Source organism: Chenopodium album, chromosome 9, assembly GCF_948465745.1.
Source record: "Chenopodium album chromosome 9, dcCheAlbu1.1, whole genome shotgun sequence".
Lineage (NCBI taxonomy): Eukaryota > Viridiplantae > Streptophyta > Magnoliopsida > Caryophyllales > Amaranthaceae > Chenopodium > Chenopodium album.
Genome location: NC_137842.1, coordinates 72916642 through 72938797, shown reverse-complemented (window position 1 = coordinate 72938797; position 22156 = coordinate 72916642). Strand labels below are relative to the sequence as shown.

Genomic DNA, 22156 nt, shown 5'->3' with positions numbered 1-22156 from the left:
AAGGTAGACTTCTCTTCGCTTCCCTAATTTCGTCGGCAAGCCTTCTCCTCTTCCCGGTGACACCTTCAGTTACCGTATATCCGGTGTTGTTAGACCGTATACCGTCGTTTATGAGACAAACTCATCTGAAATTTTGGGAGTCGCGGTTCATTAGCGAGCATAGTCTGACCTCAATTTTGAACCAAAACATCACCGTTTTGTCGGACGTAAACGAGGATACTAGCTAATTTCAACAAATTTTTTAGGGAAAGCTTCGAGGTTTGGATTCCGGCAAAGAGTAGAAAAGGTGGAAGGAGAAATTGCGGAGGTGGGGAGTAGGGGTGTTCGCGGTGCAGTTTGGATCATAAACCGCACCAAACCGCAAAAGTGCAGTTTATAATTTTTTCAAACCGCACCAAACCGCACTTTCAAAAAAACCGCACCAAACCGCAACGCAAGATGCGGTGCGGTTTAACCGTATTTTATTAAAATTGTAATTATTCTTTTTAAAACAAAACTTCTATTTTATATTATAACTAGTTTTGTGCCCGTGCGATGCCCGGGTTGTTTATTAAATTTTAAGATATATTTTAATCTATACGTCAAATTTTAAAATATATCATTGATACAAAATTAGTTAGTAATCGACGTATTTTTGTAACGATTTAAACTTGTAGACATGTAATGACTAATAATAATAATAATATTAGTGAAAAACATTTCTTGACCTGTCTGAAATGATTCGTGACCTGACCTGATTAACAGGTTTACACATAGTAATAAAATTATATTAGATTCTGAAGTATATTATTTTAATTGATTAGAATATATTATAAACCATGGATATGGTACATTTTGAACTAATTCCTTCGCTCCAAAAAATTATTATGATACAAAAAATAAATTTATATGATAATTTAGAGGCTCGTAAACAGCTCTCCAGTTTATAGCTCTGAATAAAATGTTCACGATCCAAAACAAGAAGTACATCTATTCTTAAAGCTACATGGTTATAAGATATCTATCTTTACAAAAATCCCTATTAGCTCAATATCTCTTTTTTTTTTTTTTTTTTTTTTTTTCGGGTGTTAACAGAAGATGATCTCATTTTCCTGGGTTTGACACAACTGCAAGAAACACTGTTATGATCAAATAGAAGAATGTATATTGTGAGGTCCACTTTTCGTAAATATGCAGAAAATGTCACCTGAAGGACTTCCACGTCAGCCAGCGAAACTTGTTTTCAAATGGCCCACTCAAGCTTATGTAGGGACTTGGGAGCATCAGATGGTTTTCTCACTATACTAATCTCTACAAGAATCAAACTTTACAAAAAGTTGACTAATCATCCTCATCTGTTAGTATGGCGAAGGAAAAAGGTTTAAATTTATAACCATCGCCATGGTAAAACTTGTTTTGAAATTCCACCCAATGAAGCCTCAAAGCATGCAAAAATGCACTAAGACTCTCCATCATAAGCAATATGAAAGCAGTTGCAAAGGCAAAAACAGCTAGCCCCACCAACCGGATAACAAGATTCTCGTACCTGAAGATATAACAACTATCAAACACAAAAATCAAACAAAAGCATGACGGATATCTTTTCTTATATTAGATCTATTGCAGAAAACGAGCTTTATGCAAAAAGCCTAATGGCAAAATAAATTTAAATAAAAAGGATATCACACCATAATAATAATAATAATGATGATGAAGATCAACTACTTGTTAAGAATATATTTTAGATGAACGACAAATTACCTTGTTAATTTCAGTTAACATGTCCCTTTATATGCTTGCACAAAAAGTAGTAAGGAAGTTTAGTTAACGTTCATTATTTACTGTTCAACTTCTAAAACATAATGAAACACACAGCCCAACTACCCAACAAGTATGAAACAGTGGGTTTCACTACCTTTCATTCATTTCTTTTTTCTCTCTGAGGTGGGGGGGGGGGGGGGGGGGAGGGGCGGTAGGGGGGGGGGGGGGGAAAGTAGTAAATAAGATAAATTGACCATGAACACTCACCCCCAGGCAAGGAGCAGGACCTTCTCATAGAACACGGTTGATAATTCTGAGTGAGCCAAGCTGTCAATATGGCACCATGGTCAATGTAGTATATGAGTTCGACGAACAGGACTAAACAGCTGCAAAGCATTAAGAAATGAAAAACATCACGTACCTCAAAGCCCAAAGACGTAGATATGATGCTGTGTTCGAAACAGCACCCAAGACAAACTCTATGGAGTGTATTAATTGATGCACAAATATCTCACTAAAATTGAAATCCTCATGATGTTGTCGTGCAGAGTCAGGCTCCACATCAAGATCCATTTCAGTGGAGTGAAGTATTCCATACATACGCCCTTGGAATCTCTGTGAAGCAATATAGTAAAAGGAGGGACAAGCAGAAACATCAAGCAAAGCAAAGAAGCTGACACGGCCAATGAGCATAAAGAAGATCTTAATTGACATCATCCTGATTACTAAATCAGATGACACATTAAATTCTCTTCCATAAATGTAGTACATCACAAGGAGAGAGGTCTTCGATAAAGTCCTATAAATCATACTAAAATGTAAGCCTAGATTCCTTTAAAGAGCACTGAATGTCTCAAATCACTCAAATGTTTTTCTTTATCATCAACCAAGCATAAAATATCACAAATAAAGAAATGACTTTGAGAAAGAGAGAAATATATCAAACAGGTATATGCACTTCAAGCTACCTCAGAATGAAGCTTCTTCAAAATAAATGGCTTTGGGAAAAGCATCCAAGGAACTGCAACCATGGCCAGTAGCAAAAGTAAAATCTGCAGATGACAAACTTAATAAGATCTGAAAGATCTACATTTAAGATGTAACAAAGCTATGATTCAAATAATTACCTGTAATGGTCTCTGCCCCCAGAATAACTCATTTTCTCCAAGGTCCTCAAAAGGACTTAGAAACATATATATCATAACATGGTAGAGGTCGGCTCGAGATCCAGTGCACCACTTGATAATAATTAGGAGCGAAAGATAGCCAAAAAGGCTATTGAGAAATATTATCTGAGGCAAAAACTGATACCTAAGAACCAAAATAAGTCCCTTGGTGAACATTTCACATGAACCATAGAGACTTGAAGACCAATTATGAAGCTAAAGACAGTACCTTATATCCACTGAGTTGCTAAAGAACCTTGCATTAAAGTAACTTAATAAGATCCCCAAGTTCATTTGCACCACACCCAACAATATAGACATCTTCATCTTTAATGAATTAAGAAATGGTAGCTCTGAACGGCTTCCACGCCAACTGGGATCTACACCAAAAGGGTAGGGGTCCCGAAATTTGACTAAACCAGCAGTAGAAGAATCACTGATGAAATCATAAAACAAAATATAAGTATAAGTGGGAATTTTTCCCCTTGAGTGATACCAGAACATTAGCGAGGCATGTTTGCAAGTCAGGTTTAAACTTGCGTTTCCCTAAGTAATCAACAAATTCATAATCATTCAATACAAAGAACAGATCGTTATATTTGATAAATATAACTACAAAGGAAGCTTTAACAGCAAATTTTATATTTTTCTCAAAGCCATTGTTAGTGGGACACTGTGACATCCAACTTGAGGTTATACTACCTCCGTTTTTATTTAGTTGACACGCTTTGACTTTAGTACTATTCACACACCTCCCTTTGACCGTGTTTTGTGCTTTATACGCAATGAAAAATATAGTCATGTGGGATCTTGTTAGATTCGTCACGTTATATACTTTCAAAATATCAACTTTTCATAATTTTTGCTTAACGATAATTAAAGATATTAATGATTGAATAAGTTCATTGGCAAATGTGACTAAAGAAACATGTCAACTAAAAAGAAACGGAGGAAGTATTTAATTTGGATTAATACAATATAATTCCGTATAACCTTTTAAATCAAACCTAGCTATATATTTAATTGTAATTGGGCCTTTTCCATACCAAACTCATCATATTTTCCACAACTCGGGCAGCAAACATATAACAATTACCTGCATGTTGCATCTCTGCATTTGTACGCAGATTGACCAAATATATGGAATGGGACAGAAAAGAACTCGTTGTAGATCAGCCCACAGTAAATTGAAAAAAGAGCCATAAGAAGGATCACATAGCGCCCACCAAACAGCATCTCCATAAAGCTGCCAAGTTTCTGCAAATAAAAAATTATTAAAGAATAATGAACTAGGGATAAGAGGAAGTCACAGAATAACAGAGAAAAATGGTAAAGAGAATTGTAAAATTAGAAAGAAAAATTTAAGCAGTCTACACCAATAACAAGAAGTGGAAACTCATATTCAACACAGAAAAAGGTACTGCTCCTGTGACTATTTACACGTAAAACATACCACAAAATAGGAGGAAAATATAACTCCAGCCTCTAGGCATCAACAACCTTATTCTTAAAAATAGGTTATAATTAATAGTACCTCCGTTTCATAAAATCTGCAACAAATTCCCAAAACGGAAACTACACATTATGTGCAACTAACCAATAGTTTCCTCTTTTAGTAAATTTTTTTGTGTAAAATTGCCACTATACCCTTACTACATTTTACTTAACTATAATAAATAACATATTAACTCTTTAACCCAAATTAATTTATCTATAATTAAAACCCTAACCCACATTCTCTCTCCTCCCTCACAACCCACATCCACCACCAACATCACCATTTTTTCTCTCTCCTCCCTCTGAACCATCACCAACAGCACGAAACCACCACCAACAGCACGAAACCACCACCACCACTCAGATCAAGTTTCTTTGTTTCCCACCAACAGCACGAAACCACAACCACCAGCAGCTACCTCAGTTTTCCGGTTCAAAATCGCCGTCGTTCACCCCTTTCACGTCACCCTACCAGTTCGCCGCCTCTTTCACCATTTTCAAAGTCATCGTCGTGCGATTTGGTTGGATTTGGGGGTTTGCGATTTGGTGGTCGTGCGACTGGGTGGGTTCGTTGGTGGTGGTAAGTGGGGGTTTTGGTTCTTTGGTGGTGAGTTGGGGTTTTGGTTCGTTGGTGGTTGGGTGGGTTTTTGGTGGTGGTGCGAGTTGGTTGGATGGGTTTAGGGTTGTGGTGCAAGTTGATTGGTGGTGGTGAGGTGGGGCTTCGTTCGTTGGTGGTCTGGTGGTGGTGCTAGTGGTCTGGTGGTGTCGGTGGTGGTGCTCGTGGTCTGGTGGTGTCGGTGGTCTAGTGCAGTGGTCTAGTAGTGTCGGTGGTGTGGTGGTGGTGTGTGTTGGCTGGCTGGGTTTTGGGTGGGTTATTTTCTCTCCCATCCAATTAATCACATCCCCTTTTGTTTACTAATCTTTGCTTAAGAAATTTTGCCTTGGGAATTGTGCAAGCCCGTTTGTTGCAGATTTTATGAAACGGAGGTAGTATAAAACCTAAAAGGATTAATAAACCTTAAAGTGCCAAACATATGTAATCAAGATTTACATGTCAACTCATAACAACAACAACAACAATCAATCAAAGCCTTCATTCTAATCATGGGGTCGGTTGACTTGGGTCCATCACAGAATTGGAGGCATCCCCCCAATTCCTTTCCCTTCTCGACCAAATCATACCAAAACGAGGGAAGTAAAATCCCTCACTATAATCACTTTCCCTCCAAAACATCCTATCCAAACACACTGTTATAGGAAAATTATCCAAACAAGATTTTAATAAACATTAATTACCACCATCATCGTTGACTAGGATATACTAAGCAAATCCCAATAAAATGCCTTGGGACTTTACTGAGATGAGCAACTATCCTAAAAAAACTAACATGAAGTCACAGAGCAAAACAACCTATGCACTATCACTGCTAGGCATCACATATAACCAAAGCAGGAAAAAAATGGTAAAACATCTAGGATGAAGAATGTGAGCCTAATCATATACTTCCTCCGTTTTTTTTAGTTGACACCGTTTGACTTTTACACTATTCACACAACACGCTTTGACTTGCTTTTGTGTTTTATATATACGATAAAACATATTCATGTGAGATCTTGTTTGAATCGTATCAATGTATATTTTATTAATATTTATTTTTTATAATTTTACTTTGTTGATAATTAGAGATTTGAATCGTTAAAAATATGTGTTGGCAAGCGTGATAATAGAAAGGTGTCAACTAAAAAAAACAGAGGAAGTATATCATTTTCCCTTAAACATGAAAATCTAATAAAATAATGCAAATTAAAGTGGTTGATTTTATTAAATAAAGATAAGAACACATGTAAATCATCTAAATACTGATGTTTCGTATAATAACAAATTTTTTTAATTTTTTTTATTTTTTTTAATTTTTTTTTTTTTTGAAAAAAAGGTGAACTGTTTAGGTCCTACAAGGAAGATGACCTGTCTGCCTGGCCTTATTGTAACGGTGGACAGTTTGTAGGACCTAATCAAAGATATGTCTTTTAGATAATCTAAAAGGATTTAGATATTTCATGTGTGTTAAAAAAAAATTAAAAAAAAAAAGAGTGAAATGTTTAGGAAGATAATGTCTGCCTGATTGCCCTATTGTGACTATAGACAATTTGTAGGACCTCATCAAGGAAATATCTTTTAGATCATCAACAAGGATTTAGATATATCATATGTGTGTTATGGCAAGACAAATTTCTTCAATGACTATGCAGATTCTTTTGAAGAAGAAATAAAGTAAACAGTCAATGATGAAAAATTAAACACATAGGAGGCGACAGAGAAAATCACCAAAATGAACAGTGCCCAACAAAATGCTAGAGAAAAGGTTGTACCTGCAAACTAAGCTTGCCTTCTCGGGCTATGAGGAATAATGCTAACATCAGCAGGCAGATTCCATGACCCCAGTCCCCGAACATAACCGCAAACAAGAATGGAAAAGTGACAACAGTATAAACTGCAGGATTGGCTTCTTGATATCCAGCAACACTGCAAAATAAGTCACACTTTGTGTCACTAATTGACCATTGTAGAGAAAAAAGAAGAAAATTTTGTCACATTTTGATATCTAAGTCACTCTTTGGTCTCGTATCCATTTTGTGTTGTTAACAAAATTTCAAAAACTATGTTTTATGTAGGATTATTGCATAATTTGACTAAATTATCAAAACGGGTCATTTTCGGGTTGGTTTCGTGTCGTGTCGTGTCGTGTCAGCCTCATGTTTTCTCTCAGTAACTTCGTGTTTTTGTTGTGTCAGTATCAGTCATGTTGTCTTGTCGTGTCAGAGATAAGTCTAATGTCTACCCATTTATTGGCAAGTGTCATATCCATGTCCGAGTGTCGAATATCAACACATATGAAGAGTCCGAGCAACATAGGTTATTCAATCAACGAAAACTACTTAATGTGTATTACACATTGAACGACAGCCAAAAGATCGAGTAATAAATGTATATGCTTGTTTAATTTAAGGCTAGAAGTGCTAGGAGTAAAGTGCAATTTAAAAGATTTTTTTCTTCAAACATCTAAGTCACATGTGTGTTTGTGTGCACATGATATGTGAACATGAATGTGTGCATGCATGTAAGCATACACGCATGTAAATATACCTTTTATGGAAAATCAACTTGTAATGTACTTTATTTTCTTTTAATAGCAACACAACTTCATGGCATACACTTTGAGAAAGATATTAAGTAATGTAAATGGGCAAATAAATCAAAATATTTTACACACGGAGAACCTATCCCTCCTCTAATCCGGTATTAAAATTATTTTGATACAGTCGTTCATTTACCTTCGCTAATCAACTCCTAAAAAAAAGTGTGTTCAAAGGTTGTGTTGCAAATAAAAGAAAACGGAGAAAGTGATTATTACTTTTTTTTTTTTTTACCTTTGACTAAAACCACTTACTAAAACACTTTTCTAAAGGATAACTAGATTTGCCCCTTATTTACCCATCTATCTCTCACCTTTATACTACCTCCGTTTCATATTATTTGCAACGATTTGACATAAAGCACAGAGGAAAAATGTCTAATCGTTGCAAATAATAAGAAACGGAGGTAGTATATTAATTCATCATCCTTCAAGGGAGCTCAAATCTTCATTTTACAAGTTTAATGAGCTAACTTTGAGACTAATTACATCATTAGCACCTTCAATACAAACCAATAGTTAGATTACATAGCATAAGCAAAAGGCGCAAAACAAATGCAAGTACAATTATAAATCATTACAAAAGGTGAGAGATACATGGGTGGAGTTTTTTAACACGGTGGGATTATATAAACTAATGTATAGAGGTGAAATAAAATAAGAATGAGAAAGAGCAAGGAATGAGAAGGAAGATGAACCATTAATTGCAGATCTTGTCACGGGGAATAAACTAATGTAGAGGGATAAAATATATAGTCACGCGGGATTTTGTCGGATTCGTCTCAATTTGTACTTTATTAAAATTAAATTTTAATAATTTTTATCATTACACAACCAAAGCTTTTAATAGTTTAAATTGTGGATTGGCAAGTGTAAAATTTTAGTGTTGCAAGTAAAATGGAAGGCAGAAAGGTATAATACAATACTAGATCTTACTCTCGACAATGTCAAGTTGTAAACAAATTAAATTTTTTCTTAAAATAAAATTAAAAAATCCTATTGTTCCTCTACACTTCCAACAATTAGAACGCCTAACTTAATAGTTATTATAATATAATAATGGAGAACCTCATGGTACATGAATATCCAAATTTCTTTGTTCTTGATGAACTATCCTGTCATTGTGTTTAATGTTTACTTTTTGTACATGTGGTATCTATAAATACATAACTCCCATGAGTTTGAGATGAGCATCGTTGGAAACAAAGATATTTGGACAAAGAAATTACACCCAACAATATGAAATCATACATTTGAGATGTTACTCTTACACATAAAATATAAAAGTAAAAGCTTTATTTCTTTTCAGACTTCATGAGAAAAAATGTTTAATGGTAAGTAGAATGGAGTGTAGGACACTAGGACCTTTGATAACAAGAAGATAGAGTTAAACTCACCCATACGCATCAACGATTTCTTGAAATGAATTTGTGAAATGGTTGGTTTTGAAGTACGTTGGAGGAGATTCCACTGAATCCATAGCATGAAATATTACACCTACCTGAGAATTACTGTGAAATGTTGCACGCTGAAGAGCCTCCTGAATCTGGGAATCATAAATTCTGAATATTAATTGGGAGATAAAATTTACTTCAAAAGAATTTAAAAACATTTCCAATAGTATATTGTACATTGATAAAAGAGGGTATTACCTGACTTTTTGCAGATATTGGACACCAACCTTCTCCAACAAGGCATTTTTTTGTCACGTCAAAATTCAGCATGTTCAGGGTATCATATACAGCTTTCTCCCTTCTTACCTATGAACATTTCACTCTGACATTAGAAATTAAAAGGCAACAAAAATTAAGAGGACTGCAAACACCAGGTGTGCTTGAGTTCTTTCTATTTGACACTTAGCCCAGTTTGGATGGATGCAACCTCGTTTAAATAATGATGTTCCTGTGAAAAACCAAGGATAACAAAAGGCTGGATTGTTGAAGTGAGAAAATTGGGTCTGCTAGCAAATTAGTGATGAACTTATATAATACAGCAGCTTTTGTAGTCTTAAGACTTGGATGTGACATCATTTTTGGTGGTCCTCGTTGAAAATCAAATTGTTGTTAAGACTCACTAAGACTTGCCCAAATTTATCACTTTAGCCCTAAGAATCAAATATATGACTTATTATATGTAGAAAAGTGTTAAAAAATAAAAAATAAAATAAAATAAAATAATAATAATAATAATAATAATAATAATAATAAAAATAAATTTGAGGTGGGTCCCAATCTCAAGTCTTAAGTTGAGTCTTGGAATTTCAAGACTCAACTTAAGACTTGCTTGAGATTTAAGAAGAAAAATGGGGGAAGTCTTAAACATAAGTCTTAAGACTCAAGATGATGATGTCACCCCAAGTCTTAAAACTTGGGGCTAAACTTGCTCTTATTTTATCATGTCAAAGTTGCTTTATTCGAATAGCTGTAGTCAAGCATCAGGTTTTGAGCATCAGGTTTTGAGCATCAGACTTTTCTTGTTTAGTAAATAAAATGTAACTTCTCCATTCACATTAGCAAGTGTCATACTCTTTTTTTACATCGAGATGATCCAATAAGATTTTTACATGATTACGTTATTTCTTTATAAATAAATCATGAGATTTTATCCGAGTAGATTGTACAAATCATGTAAAATATGGTGCAAATGTGCAAATCATTAAAGAAAGGAGGTTAAGCAAACTCTTGTAAACCCAATTTGTATATATTATTTTTACTCCATCCAAATTAAGTAGTCTTCCCTCATTATTGAGTTGAGCTTAATCTTGATTAATATTCTATTGTTTTCCATCCAAGAAGTCCACTATCACATAAATCATAAACATGGCCAGCAAATGACACAATCCAAACTGATTATAAACACTTTCATGCCACCAAGAAGTGGAGAATCCAAAATCAAAGCAGTAATCTACGCAGATCTAGAAATGTCAACATATATTACCAAATTCATCCATCTTGTTAGGTGAAAGGCAACATCAGCAAGGGCTTTGTTGCGGTGACGCATCCCAGCATCAAGTGTGGCTTCCAATTCAGCCAACCGTGAGGAAACCTGAAAGCATGTCAACAGCCTACATTATTTATTATGACCCCTTTTCACTATTGGATGGTTCAGGGTTAAAAAGACAACAATCATATTCAACCATCATGTTTAGGAACTGCTTGGAAAACATGGTTTCTTGGTGGGCAATGTGGGTGGTAATCAGCAGTTGCAGTCTATATATTGATGGGGGTAAGTTTAAAGTCCTCTATAAAGCAATTGTGATGTGGTGATGCAGCCAACATTTAATACCATAATAGAAAATCATATTAGGAAAGCTAATTTCAATTTTAGAAAGTAACCAAGTACATTACTATGGATCAAAGGGGTCATCTTCCTGGTCATAACTTACATTTAGTCTCCCAGACATAAGATCGAACAAAATAAAGAATGCCTCAATTATAAATTAATAATATAATTGGAAGTAATGGAATAATAATTGGCAGATTCAAGTCCATAGGCCAACTAGAGAGAGGTGGTTTAGGACTTTGTAACTTCATGTAACAAATGAACATCTCATTAAAAGGAAAATCAATCAAATGGTCCATTTCAGAACTTAATTTCCTTATAAATAAAACGAAGGGAACTTTCAACCACTTATATCAATCATTACTAACAACTGCCCGAGAATTGAAAACCAAACAAAATTCCTAAAAATAAGTTTGAGCAAGCATGCAAGGAAATAATAACATGTCTTTTTCATAGAGCTGCTGCTACTTATAAGTATGGTACATTTTTTGTGGAAGGGGAAAAGAAGATCCATGCAATCCATCCTCGTTAAACTAAGAGCAATTCCAAATGAAGTACATCGGAAAAGGAAGGTAAGGAGCAAGACATTCAACATAATATTTTCGTTGGGGGAGGGAGGGTGTTGTTCATTAGTGAGCATGTCTAGAGATAACTTAGAGCAATTTTGTTGATTAAGCAGCTATTATAAATAAAAAGATAAATACAACCCAACTACGAACTGAGCTGAGTATGGTATATAACATGGATACATGGCCCACAAGTCAAAATTGGCTGCACAAGAATAACCTGAACAGGTCAGTCTTGATCACATGTTGGGTTGAAAGGTCAAGGTTATTTCATTAGTTTGATGTACAATAAATATTAATTGAAGTCAAAAATTTCATGTAGATTGACCGAAAATAATTACGGTACATATTAGAAATAGGATAATATATTAAAAGGTCAATTCAAACCATGATTTCTAGAGTAAAAGCTCAACTTTTAAATATAATTAGCAGAAACTATCCATTATAGTCACTTTTACCATTAATGGAAATTTTGGATTACAATTAAGCATTAGTACAGTAAAAATTTAACATCACTTGACCTGCAACTCATCTACATCCATTCGTCCACAAACAAATCCCAACTCAAAACTTGCTTTATCAACCTAGCTGATGCGTTTAGTAGTTGTTATGATCTTGCACCATGGATAGCTGTTGAATTTTTAGGCCCCTACTCTAATAATACATTTTTAAGATGAAAAAAAAAATCACACATAAAGAGCCAGGTCTCAATAAAAAACAGAAGCTGAAGTTGACTGCCAAAGAAAAAGAAAAAAAAAGGAGGGGGGGGGAGCTATTATAGGAAATCGGCAAGACTCACTTCTTTAATAATTTGCCTTTGTTTGTTAATTTCTTCTGGAACAGGATAGCAATTAGCAGCAAATGCTTCACAAATTTTCAAAATTTTCATTCTCGCTTGCTCTCCAGAGAAGAATACAACAAAAACTGTTTTCTCAACCTGCAGTAACAACAATCAACCACTATAAAAACTTAGGAAAAATTGATAAAAATAATCCCAACTTTCACCGATTCGCTCAAAATAATCCCAATTTTGGATTTTTCTAAATAATCCAAACTTCAGGGAATATTTGCTCAAAATGGTCTCAAGTGACCGGTCACCTGTTAAAGAGGTAATATTTTTTTTTTTTTGGGTTTAAGTGACACATGTCACTATGTGAATGGCTAAAAATAAATTAAAAAAAAAACACCTAACCCCAACCAACGACAACCCCACCACCACCCAAGTTCGACACTCCGGCGTCCCTCCTCCCACCGGCCTAACCCAAACCCCCTCCCCAACCGCCAGCTCTGCCTTATACGGCGACTTTTTCGGCGTCTTTTCCCCCTAAACCCCCACCGTGAACCTCCAAATCTAAACCCAAAATGCAAAATTGCATTTTTATGTTGGTTCGTCACACACCATTTGGGTATTTCTAATTGGAGCACAATTCAAAGATTGAAGATGTTGTAGTCCCGAATTGATGTAATTGGTGGTGAATTGATGATTGTTGGAGTCGAATTGCTAATGTTGACGGCGAAGTGGCGGCGAATTGGTGGTGAATTGGTGGCTGAAGCAGGGGGGTTGCGGTTGGTGGTGTGTGGGCAGCCATTGCGTGGGAAAGGCGAAGGAGTTGTGTGGTGTTTGTTGTTGCGGGGCTGCTGCAAGGTGGTTTCGTGCTGGTTGTGGTTGATGTGTGTTTGTGGGTTGGTGCTGGTCGCGGCGGAGCTGACGGTGTGTAGTGGTGATTGGATTGTGTAGTGCGGCTCGGTGTTTGGTGTGCAGGTACCGAGTTATAGGGGGTAGGAGACGGCGCCGCCGGCGCGGAGGAAAGGTGTCTGGGTGCCGCCGGTGATGGGGGGTTTCGGGAGGGGGCCGTGGCTAGTGGTAAAGAGGGTGGTCGTGGGGTGCTGGGTTTGTTTTTTAATTTTTAAAGTTTTTCTTTTTTTAAAAAAATTATTAAGATATTTTTAATTTTTTTCCTCAACCAATTACATGGTGACACGTGTCACCTTAACCTGTTATAATAGGTTATGTGACCGGTTGGGACCATTTTGAGCGAATTACCCTTAAAGTTCGGATAATTTAAAATTAATTCAAAGTTGGGATTATTTTGAGCGAATCGGTGAAAGTTAGGATTATTTTTGTCAATTTTTCCTAAAACTTGCTACCAATAAAGCCGAAGATTGAGTAGAGATGACTTCTACAGTTCCAAATGTAAATGTTTCCAAAAACAGAAAAAAGTAGAACATTACCAAATCAGATATGATTGTAAAGTTTTTTTTTTTTTTTTTTTTGAAATGCGATAATACATAATACTAAGAAAAAATATTAGCTACAAGAACAATCTATGATACTGACCATTTCGGATGATGTAGGATCTGAAATATAAACATCAGTTGGGGCCTGATTAAAAAGCAAGTTGCCTCTTGTGGCACGAAACAACATCCTCTCAAATTTAAGAGCCTTAGATTTACATATGATTCCACACATACACCGGACACCAGATTGTACTGGTGTTCCACGCATCTCCTGACAAATTGGTTCTCTTACATCAGAAATATAGCAACAAGTAAAGAATGTTTAAAGAAGGCACACAGTTACCTGTTCCAATAAAGATGCTGTATCAGCATAATCATCACTTGAATGAATATTCTCATCTAATTCCACTTCTTCTGCAACAGCAGGACTCTTTCCTGGTACAAGGAAGGATCCGGCCTGATTGATAAAAATAGAATAAAAATAAAAAATAAATAGATAAATAATATTTTCCAAAAGGGGCATTAACTAGCACTTTGCAAGCATATTTTAACTCATCAATTTAAGTCGTATAATTTGCATGTCTTGACAGCTTATGCATCATTGTTAATCACGTTATAAAGACATTAACCTCTACGTGGAAAAAAAAATCTTTAGTACACAACTAACCCCTGTCTACACAAAAGGTCAGCCCTATACATTGACTGAATAAAACAACTCCCTGTGGGAAATCAGCATAATTTAAATAATTGAGAACATTTTTCCAGAGGGAGACAGATGGTTATTAAGGGCAAACAGTGAGTCTACTTCAGACATTTTTCTTCGCTTCTCAATTTCTTATTCTAGGAGCAGGCTCTTTTTTTTTCTTTGAAAAATAGGACCTCCTTTTAAATCAAATTAAGCTCCTTATAAAATGGGTATAGTGTTCAATCAAAGGAACAAGATGGACATATATTTCTAATACAAGCAAAATAACAAGAGCTCTTTTATCGTGATTGAATTAGATTCAACTTCAAAGTAAACAACAATATTTTCATTGTTAATATCATATTTTAAGCACAAACTTAGACTGTTATAGACATAAAAAAATACAACCCCTTACCTTTGTTTTCAACTTATCATGAGTTTTGTGATTGCCTTGAAGAGGAGAGATACATCATATATCCATTACCACCTAGAGCTTCAGCTATTGTGATTATTCGTATGCTTGGAACATGTTCACGAAAACTAGCATACCCCTTTAATTACATACAATACCCTTTGTTAACTTGGAACATATTCCAAGAAATTTGCTTATATGCGTCTCAAATGCGCTTCTTTGAATGTGCCTCACCTAGGGCTGGCAAAAGTTAACCAGACCCGACAACCCGACCGAACCCAACCCGAAATAAATGGGCTTTGATTGAGATTTTCAAACAGTTTGTCTAATTGGGTTAACCCCCGACCTGAAATTAACACACAACCGCTTTCCTTCCTTCTCTTTACTCTCTCCTCTCTCCACCCTCTTCGTTTCATTCATTGTTGATTCATAGTAGATTCAAACTTGTTAATCTTCCTCGGCTTATTTATTAATTTACTTGTTAATTTCAGTCTTTTTACAACTATGCCGTTTATTTTTTTTTTAATTTTTTTTTTTTTTTTTTTTTTTTAACAACTATGTCGTTTAATTGAAAATGTTTAATCAGTTCATTTTTCCCCTTTTTTCCGATTTATCTTTGTGTGATAAAGTCTTGTGCCCCCTCTTTGTTTACTTATTTAATTTAGTCTTTCAATAATCCCCAATTTCTAGGGTTTGTCTCATTTTAAGTATTAAATTCTCTATTACTATATCCTTACTCTAAAATTTAAGTATGTGTTTTTACTATAATCTATTTTAATTTTCCCCAAATTAACCAGTTAAACAATTCTTACAAAAAAATAAATGAAAAAACTGATCAAATCGGGTCGAGTTTGTCACTATGTCAGGTTCACGTACAACTTTGTGACTCGTTTATGTAAACAGGTCGGGTTCAACAGTTGACCTGTTTATGTAAACATGTCAACAACCCAAACCCAACCCGATTGTCAGCCCTAGCCTCACCTAGAGCCAAAAAAAAAACATCTACCCTTATTCCCTAGCGCCTAGGCGTGCCTTTTTATACACTGATCATATGCTTGGGACATGTTAACCATTTCTTGCAACGCCCCTTTAATTATATACAATACTCCTTTTTAAACTACAAGTAGCCCTTATTATTGAATTTTTCTCATTTCACAATAGTCACATGATCGCATCATTTTAAACATTCATGTATACCAATGCACTACTTCAACAGCAAAAAATCTTCATAAAAAACTATATTTTAATAACATAAAGAGATTAACCCAACAACAAATAAAATAATGACATTAATTGTTACATATGACTATATGAGTAACTATATGTGGTCTAAGTTAATAAGAGAACAACGTAAAAAGTCAATATGATGCAACTATAGTAAAACAGATACACACACTGACTACATAACTCGTTTCTACTAATTACCATTGAAGAGATCATCATGCTAAGATTCCGATGAACACGCTCTTTGTTTGGGTTTAATCTGGAGCAAAGTAACTCTTTTGTTTAGGTATTTCTCAATATATACAAGAGGATATCCATTATCAATGTGTAGCTTCACAAATCAATTATGTATGCCATAGTGGTTTTTCAACTAAAAGTTCCATAATTCTTCTCCACATAACTACAGAGAGTGGACATCTCATCCTGCGCTGTATTTCAATTCCCTTATTTCAAAGAGCCACCTTAATCTATTTATCTCAAGCAGGACTTATAAATTAAGGGCAGGTGGACAAGGGGTATTCATCAAAATAACAGTCTAAAAAAACTGCAACAAATCAGAAGCTTTTTTTCCAAGGAAATATTCTAACGACATTATTCATTAGAAACCAGATACAAAAACTGAAACCACAGTAAAAGATAGTAGATTGATAGACAAAGAAAGGTTGCTTTAACACTATATAGAGTTTAAACATCAAGGAGAATAACTGGCGCATTCCTAGACCAAAATCATGCTGCGTTTGTTGTAACAGAAGGTTGCAGAGGACACATAGTTGAAGAATATAAAATCTATTCGGAAAAGCAAGCATGAGTACCTTCTGCAAGACCATCTTAAATTCCAGAAGCTCATTATACGTCTGCTGCAACTTCTCGCTGTTCGAATTCATTTCAATCAGTTCATGTTCATGCTCAGCAAGTCGTATCTACAGCAACAAAAAGCAGTGATTAAACATTCTGAAACCTACTACCTACATGAAACTCTGTAAGATACTAACAAGAGATTTTTCAGTCAAATGCCTGAAGGTATGACACACTAATGTCTTAATAGCTTAATGCATTTTCACCCTTCTGTCTTATCATAACTTGGGTACTCGCAAGGAGGAAATGTCATATAGGTATGATTACATAAAGAAAATTAATAGAGCATCAAACACTTGCATCAAATAATTTGGAATTCCGAGCCCTCTATTGGATATCTTTGGTTTTAGAATAGCATAAAAGAACATATAATATGATCCAGACTAAAAAGTGACAGTTGATATAGGGTGACATTTGTTTGTATACTAGGGCAAGGCAGCTAATGTGGGTGTCCGTGGAACTCTTTTGGTTTGGCCTTATGTCACAAATTTAGTTGTTACAAAATTAATGAGGGAAAATATCTAAACAAATATTCTTAAGGGTATAAACATTCTCACACTATTCTTTAAAAGTTCAAAAAAAGAGGCAATTAACATAAATGAGCGCAAATAAGTATATAAACATTTTGGAGGGTATAATTGTCACAAACACTATTCATAAGAGTCATCTCAAAGTTTTTAAAAGGTAGGGAAGCAAAGAGAATGTTCCAATTTTGGCAAACGATTCCTTATGACGATTCAAGTTAACCCGACCCCAAATCATTTTTATGAACAATTCATGTTGTTATTATGGTTGTAGTATAAGAAAATTGGTAATATTGACAGCTAGTAAAGGAACAAAAATAAAGGACAAGTTTCCTTGCAATCAATCAATCACAAACCAAAATAGCATATTAACCCAATATCTTTGAATCTTACCAATCAAGTAAGTCTTATAAACCCTGGCCAACTTTTTAGCCCATTGAAACCCGTGAAAAGACATGCAAAGCAAAAAAAACCTCCTCAAAAGGCAACTTGCCATTTCACTATAACCAGCCTTTTTCTATTCAGCCAATCAATAATCTCAACAAGAAGCGAAAGCTCCTCCTAAATCCGTAAATATAGATAGAAGACAAGTGGAATAATCAAGGATATCAAACACAAAAAAGGTTGCTCTCTAGTCTCTTCTCTATTTATATTCCCAAAAATGAATGCGAAGTCTATCCCCTATTTTGAACCTCACCCAAAGAGGGAAGGGAGGGGTTACTTCGTTTCATTTTGGCACCCATATCTGCTCTTGATGACTTGGAGCCAAACAAACTCAATTTTTTGAGCAAAATGCCACAAGTCCTCAACCATTTTCCAAAAAATGCAATAAATCTAGGAACCACTTTCTCAAAATATAAACCTCCTTTAGCCATTGGATAACATACCAATTCCAGGCTCACAAGTTGTGTTTTTTTTTACAGTCATCATCACAAGTTTTTTTTAACAGTCATCACCAGACCAAACCTAAATCAGAAAATATCATCATCATCACAAGTTTTTTTAACAGTCATCACCAGACCTAAATCAGAAAATATCCCCAGACCTAAAATTTTACTTACAAGTTCAAATAGCAACAAGAATTTCGAACAATGAGAGATTGTATAGAGAGATTTCAGACAACAACGACGACAAAAAAATAATAATAATAAATAAATAAATAGAAAAAAAGAAAAGAAAAAATTTAATCAGCATCATCCTATCACCAAGAGTAAGGTAGAACTTCAGATACATACATCGTCTCAAAAAAATCCTCAAAGTAATCGAATAGAGTAAAAACCTAACTAGAGGCCAGCTCTCAACTTGTCAGCCAGCCATAGGTGCATACTCCCTAAGAGCACAAGCATCAAGTTAATGCCCTCCACACTACATTTAATAAGGTTGAACTTAAGTATCAAACCCAATATTCCCCCTTGTGGGTTGCTTTGTTTGACCGTTCCAAACTACAGTTCACCAGAGCACCAATTCGCCATCCTTTCCCATGATCCTCATTTCTAGGTACCTGAAGTTTTGCCCCTTTCGTTTAACCTCAAATAAAACCTTTTTAAATGGTAAAATTCAGCTTCCAAAGACAAAACAAAAGAGAAACTTCCACCTCCTCTTCACACACCATTAACCAAATAACTTTAACCTCCAACAACCCCCTCCCCAACTCCAACATTCTCCTAAGAGAATCAACTACAAAGGAAAAAGAAAAGAAGAAGAGAATCCCTTTGTTCCAACCCTTTGCGACAAGATTAACCACTCTAGGTGCACCATTCACCATTAATCCATTATTGAATAATAAGCATTAGACAAGCAATTGCAAATCTAGAGCCTCTATCGCCCATCAAGACCCTTATTTTCAACATCAAGAAATTTGAAATTTCAAAATCAATCTTAAAAACCACCTCTTTACCATCCACCCTACTTCAATAGTCAATCCAAGACTTGCCTTCAGTTCTACACGATTATAAAAGAGGGAACCTAATTGGAATGCAACATAGTATAACAACTTAACAAGGTAGTCAAATATTATCCCATTTTCTGAAAAAACTACACACATTATGTTACAAGATGCCCAATATAATCTTAACACAATCACGCTTCTATTTTCTCCTTTACTCGCTCCATATCACCAGCCTTCTATTTGCTCTATCCCTTTCTTTTGTTTCTATAGTCTACACTCATTTCTGAAAATTTACTTCACGATAAACAAATGTCCTAAATCTCGTGTGACTTATCTAGTAATGAAGTAACATAACATCCATTTTGCCTAAAAATCCAAATAAAGCTAAAATAACAGAAGATTCAACTAATGAAATGTTGTTGAAGACAAAGCAGCAATTAACAGTTTCCAGCATCATTGACATTTGTGAATTGTAAATTATTTTAAAGATATATGGTTAACCTCTAACTCCTCTAACTCAAGATCAGGTTGCATCCCAGGATGACCAGAAATTAACAAGCCAGCTTTGCTGATTTGATCTTTGAAAAACCTCAATTTTCTTGACATCTCTGCACATCGCTTTACCTGCAATCATAACCCAATCATATGAAATATCCAGTTGTGTCTATATTAAAAATTTGAAAGAACGGTAGCCCGAAATCTATGTTAGTCAGTCATAGGGTATGAATCTCAGCCTGGGCATTTTTTTTTCCTTTCAGCCTCTCAGGGCATGCATATAGCAGACATATAGGAAAATTTTAGGAAACCAACACTGATACGAGGATAGTCCTTATTCTAAAAGATTTTTACACAACGATATTTTAATAAAAAAAATTGAAATAAAATATTTTCTTCTTACTCTAGGATTAGGTTTTTTAATCAAATACACATCGCAATCGTTAAAATATGGGGTTTTTTTTTTATTTGCTATAGGCCTAGCCAATGAAAATTTGGGATGGTCCTCTCAGCACTATACCTTGTTATCCTATTCCATCTTTTCTTCGCAATAGGAAATAAATAAGTAAATATGATAAAGGAGGTTCGTGAAACAAGGGCATATAAACATAGTGTGTAACACATACCCTCGCCGCCATGGTTGATAATTATCATAATGGGGATGACAAATGTGTATTCATTTTCAACAATCAATGCCTAAAATAAATTTAAAAAGAAAAAGTCCCCCAAGTAGACAACTCCTTGCTTCTTGCATCTTTTCAGAAGCTTAGCCGCTTGAGCATTACGTAAAAGAAGCCTTCTAAAGTACATAGGCAAAAGCCAAAAAGCTACCGAGGCATTAAAAAGGTACCTGATTCACAAATGTTCTCTGAAAAGGGCTCTTATCAGCATTAAGCTGCACAATAGAAAACAAATTAACATTAATTCAACAACCACAACTCAATATAAAGAATTATCAGTTCAAAAACATTGATTAGCCAGACAAACGTCTAGGCGAAGATCGCGATCATTAGAATTAGGTTCCCGGTAACATTTCTATTTCGCATAGAAGTAATTGAGCACTAATGGAGATGTTCTGCGCTCCACTATTCTCTCACTAGAACCTCATAATGCCTTATTGAGGTTCAGATCTAATGCAGATGAACAATCAAAATACAAACTACAGTCACATCAAAAGCAACATCAGAAATGAAATGAAACATCAATATTAAGACATAATTAATAAAATAAAAGCCTAATCATACATACTAACAGCAAAAGAAATCACATACAATCTTAATCTGACAGGAATACCTCACGGAATTGAAGGAGGCCTAGTTCACCGAGGTAAGAGATTGCGCGATGAGCAGATTCCACCGGAATAATCAACTGAACACACGTCATCTTCTCTGACCTCATCAGATCCATCGCCGGCAAATTGTCTATATACTCCATCTTCCATTCACCACTCTCGGAGATCAAATTTTTAGTGATCCAATTTAGATGACAAACAATGGAGAATATTAAGTACAGTACGGTTTTTTTGTTTTTTTTTTTTTTTTTTGTTTCTACTAATTTGTATTCTGGCTATCTGCTCCGGAAGTTTTTAGTTTTCTCTTCATTTTTTACTTGGGGCATTTTCGATATTTTTTTGAAAATTTTAAGCATAAATCAGTGGTTTAGGGCAAAAATGACACCTTTATTGAACGTGTTTTGGACATGAAAATTGAAAAAAAAAAATTAGAAAATTTTTATATTTGTTACCACTAAAAACACTATGTTTCGCATTTGCTACCAGATTTTTTTTTTTTTTTTTTTTTTTTTTTTTGCTTTACTACCACCTAATTAGAAATCTCAACTGCTATTTGTCGCTCCCAAATTACCAGGTAACGCTCCCTTTTTGACTTGAATGGACCACTATGCCCTTTATGCAATTTGGGTTATAAATAGGACCTTGTTCCCCATTTGGACACAATACATGAAACGGTCCCCTCACTTCACGACATTGCTGTCCCGAGCTTCCCAAAATCGGTCCCCACGACCTTGCAACCAAATCGGTCCCCACGACCACCTAAATTTTCTATTTTCAAAAATCGTTAAATTTTCCGACGGGTCTTGGGTCATGGACGGCGAGTGGAACATACGTACGCCGGAGAATGCGTCGGATCATTGTGTAAGTTTTTTTTTTTTTTCGGTAATTAGGACATCCGCCTAAAATTTCCGGATGTCCTAGGTACATCCGCCTAAAATTTCCGGATGTACCATGGAACATCCGGAAATTTCAAGCGGAAGATGGGATCCGCCTAAAAAATCCGAATGTTCCATGGTACATCCGGAAATTTCAGGCGGATGTACCTAGGGACATCCGGAAATTTTAGGCGGATGTCCCTATTAATTTTTTTTTTTTTTAA

At 35.2% G+C, this 22156-nt stretch overlaps 1 protein-coding gene across 1 annotated transcript; it reads right to left on the bottom strand.

Moving 5' to 3' along the window:
* Window positions 1–883: 883 nt before the first annotated feature.
* Window positions 884–21399, bottom strand: LOC145559238 (V-type proton ATPase subunit a1-like). Its single transcript, XM_081620677.1, has 18 exons — window positions 21060–21399; window positions 20617–20661; window positions 19773–19895; window positions 16817–16924; window positions 14027–14140; window positions 13784–13954; window positions 12245–12382; window positions 10535–10642; window positions 9250–9357; window positions 8995–9143; window positions 6774–6927; window positions 4003–4163; window positions 3136–3342; window positions 2868–3051; window positions 2709–2792; window positions 2162–2355; window positions 2008–2067; window positions 884–1525 (listed from the first exon to the last, which is right to left on the bottom strand). The coding sequence occupies exons 1-18, from the start codon at window positions 21198–21200 to the stop codon at window positions 1321–1323; spliced, it is 2454 nt and encodes an 817-aa protein (XP_081476803.1). The 5' UTR covers window positions 21201–21399; the 3' UTR covers window positions 884–1320.
* Window positions 21400–22156: the final 757 nt, after the last annotated feature.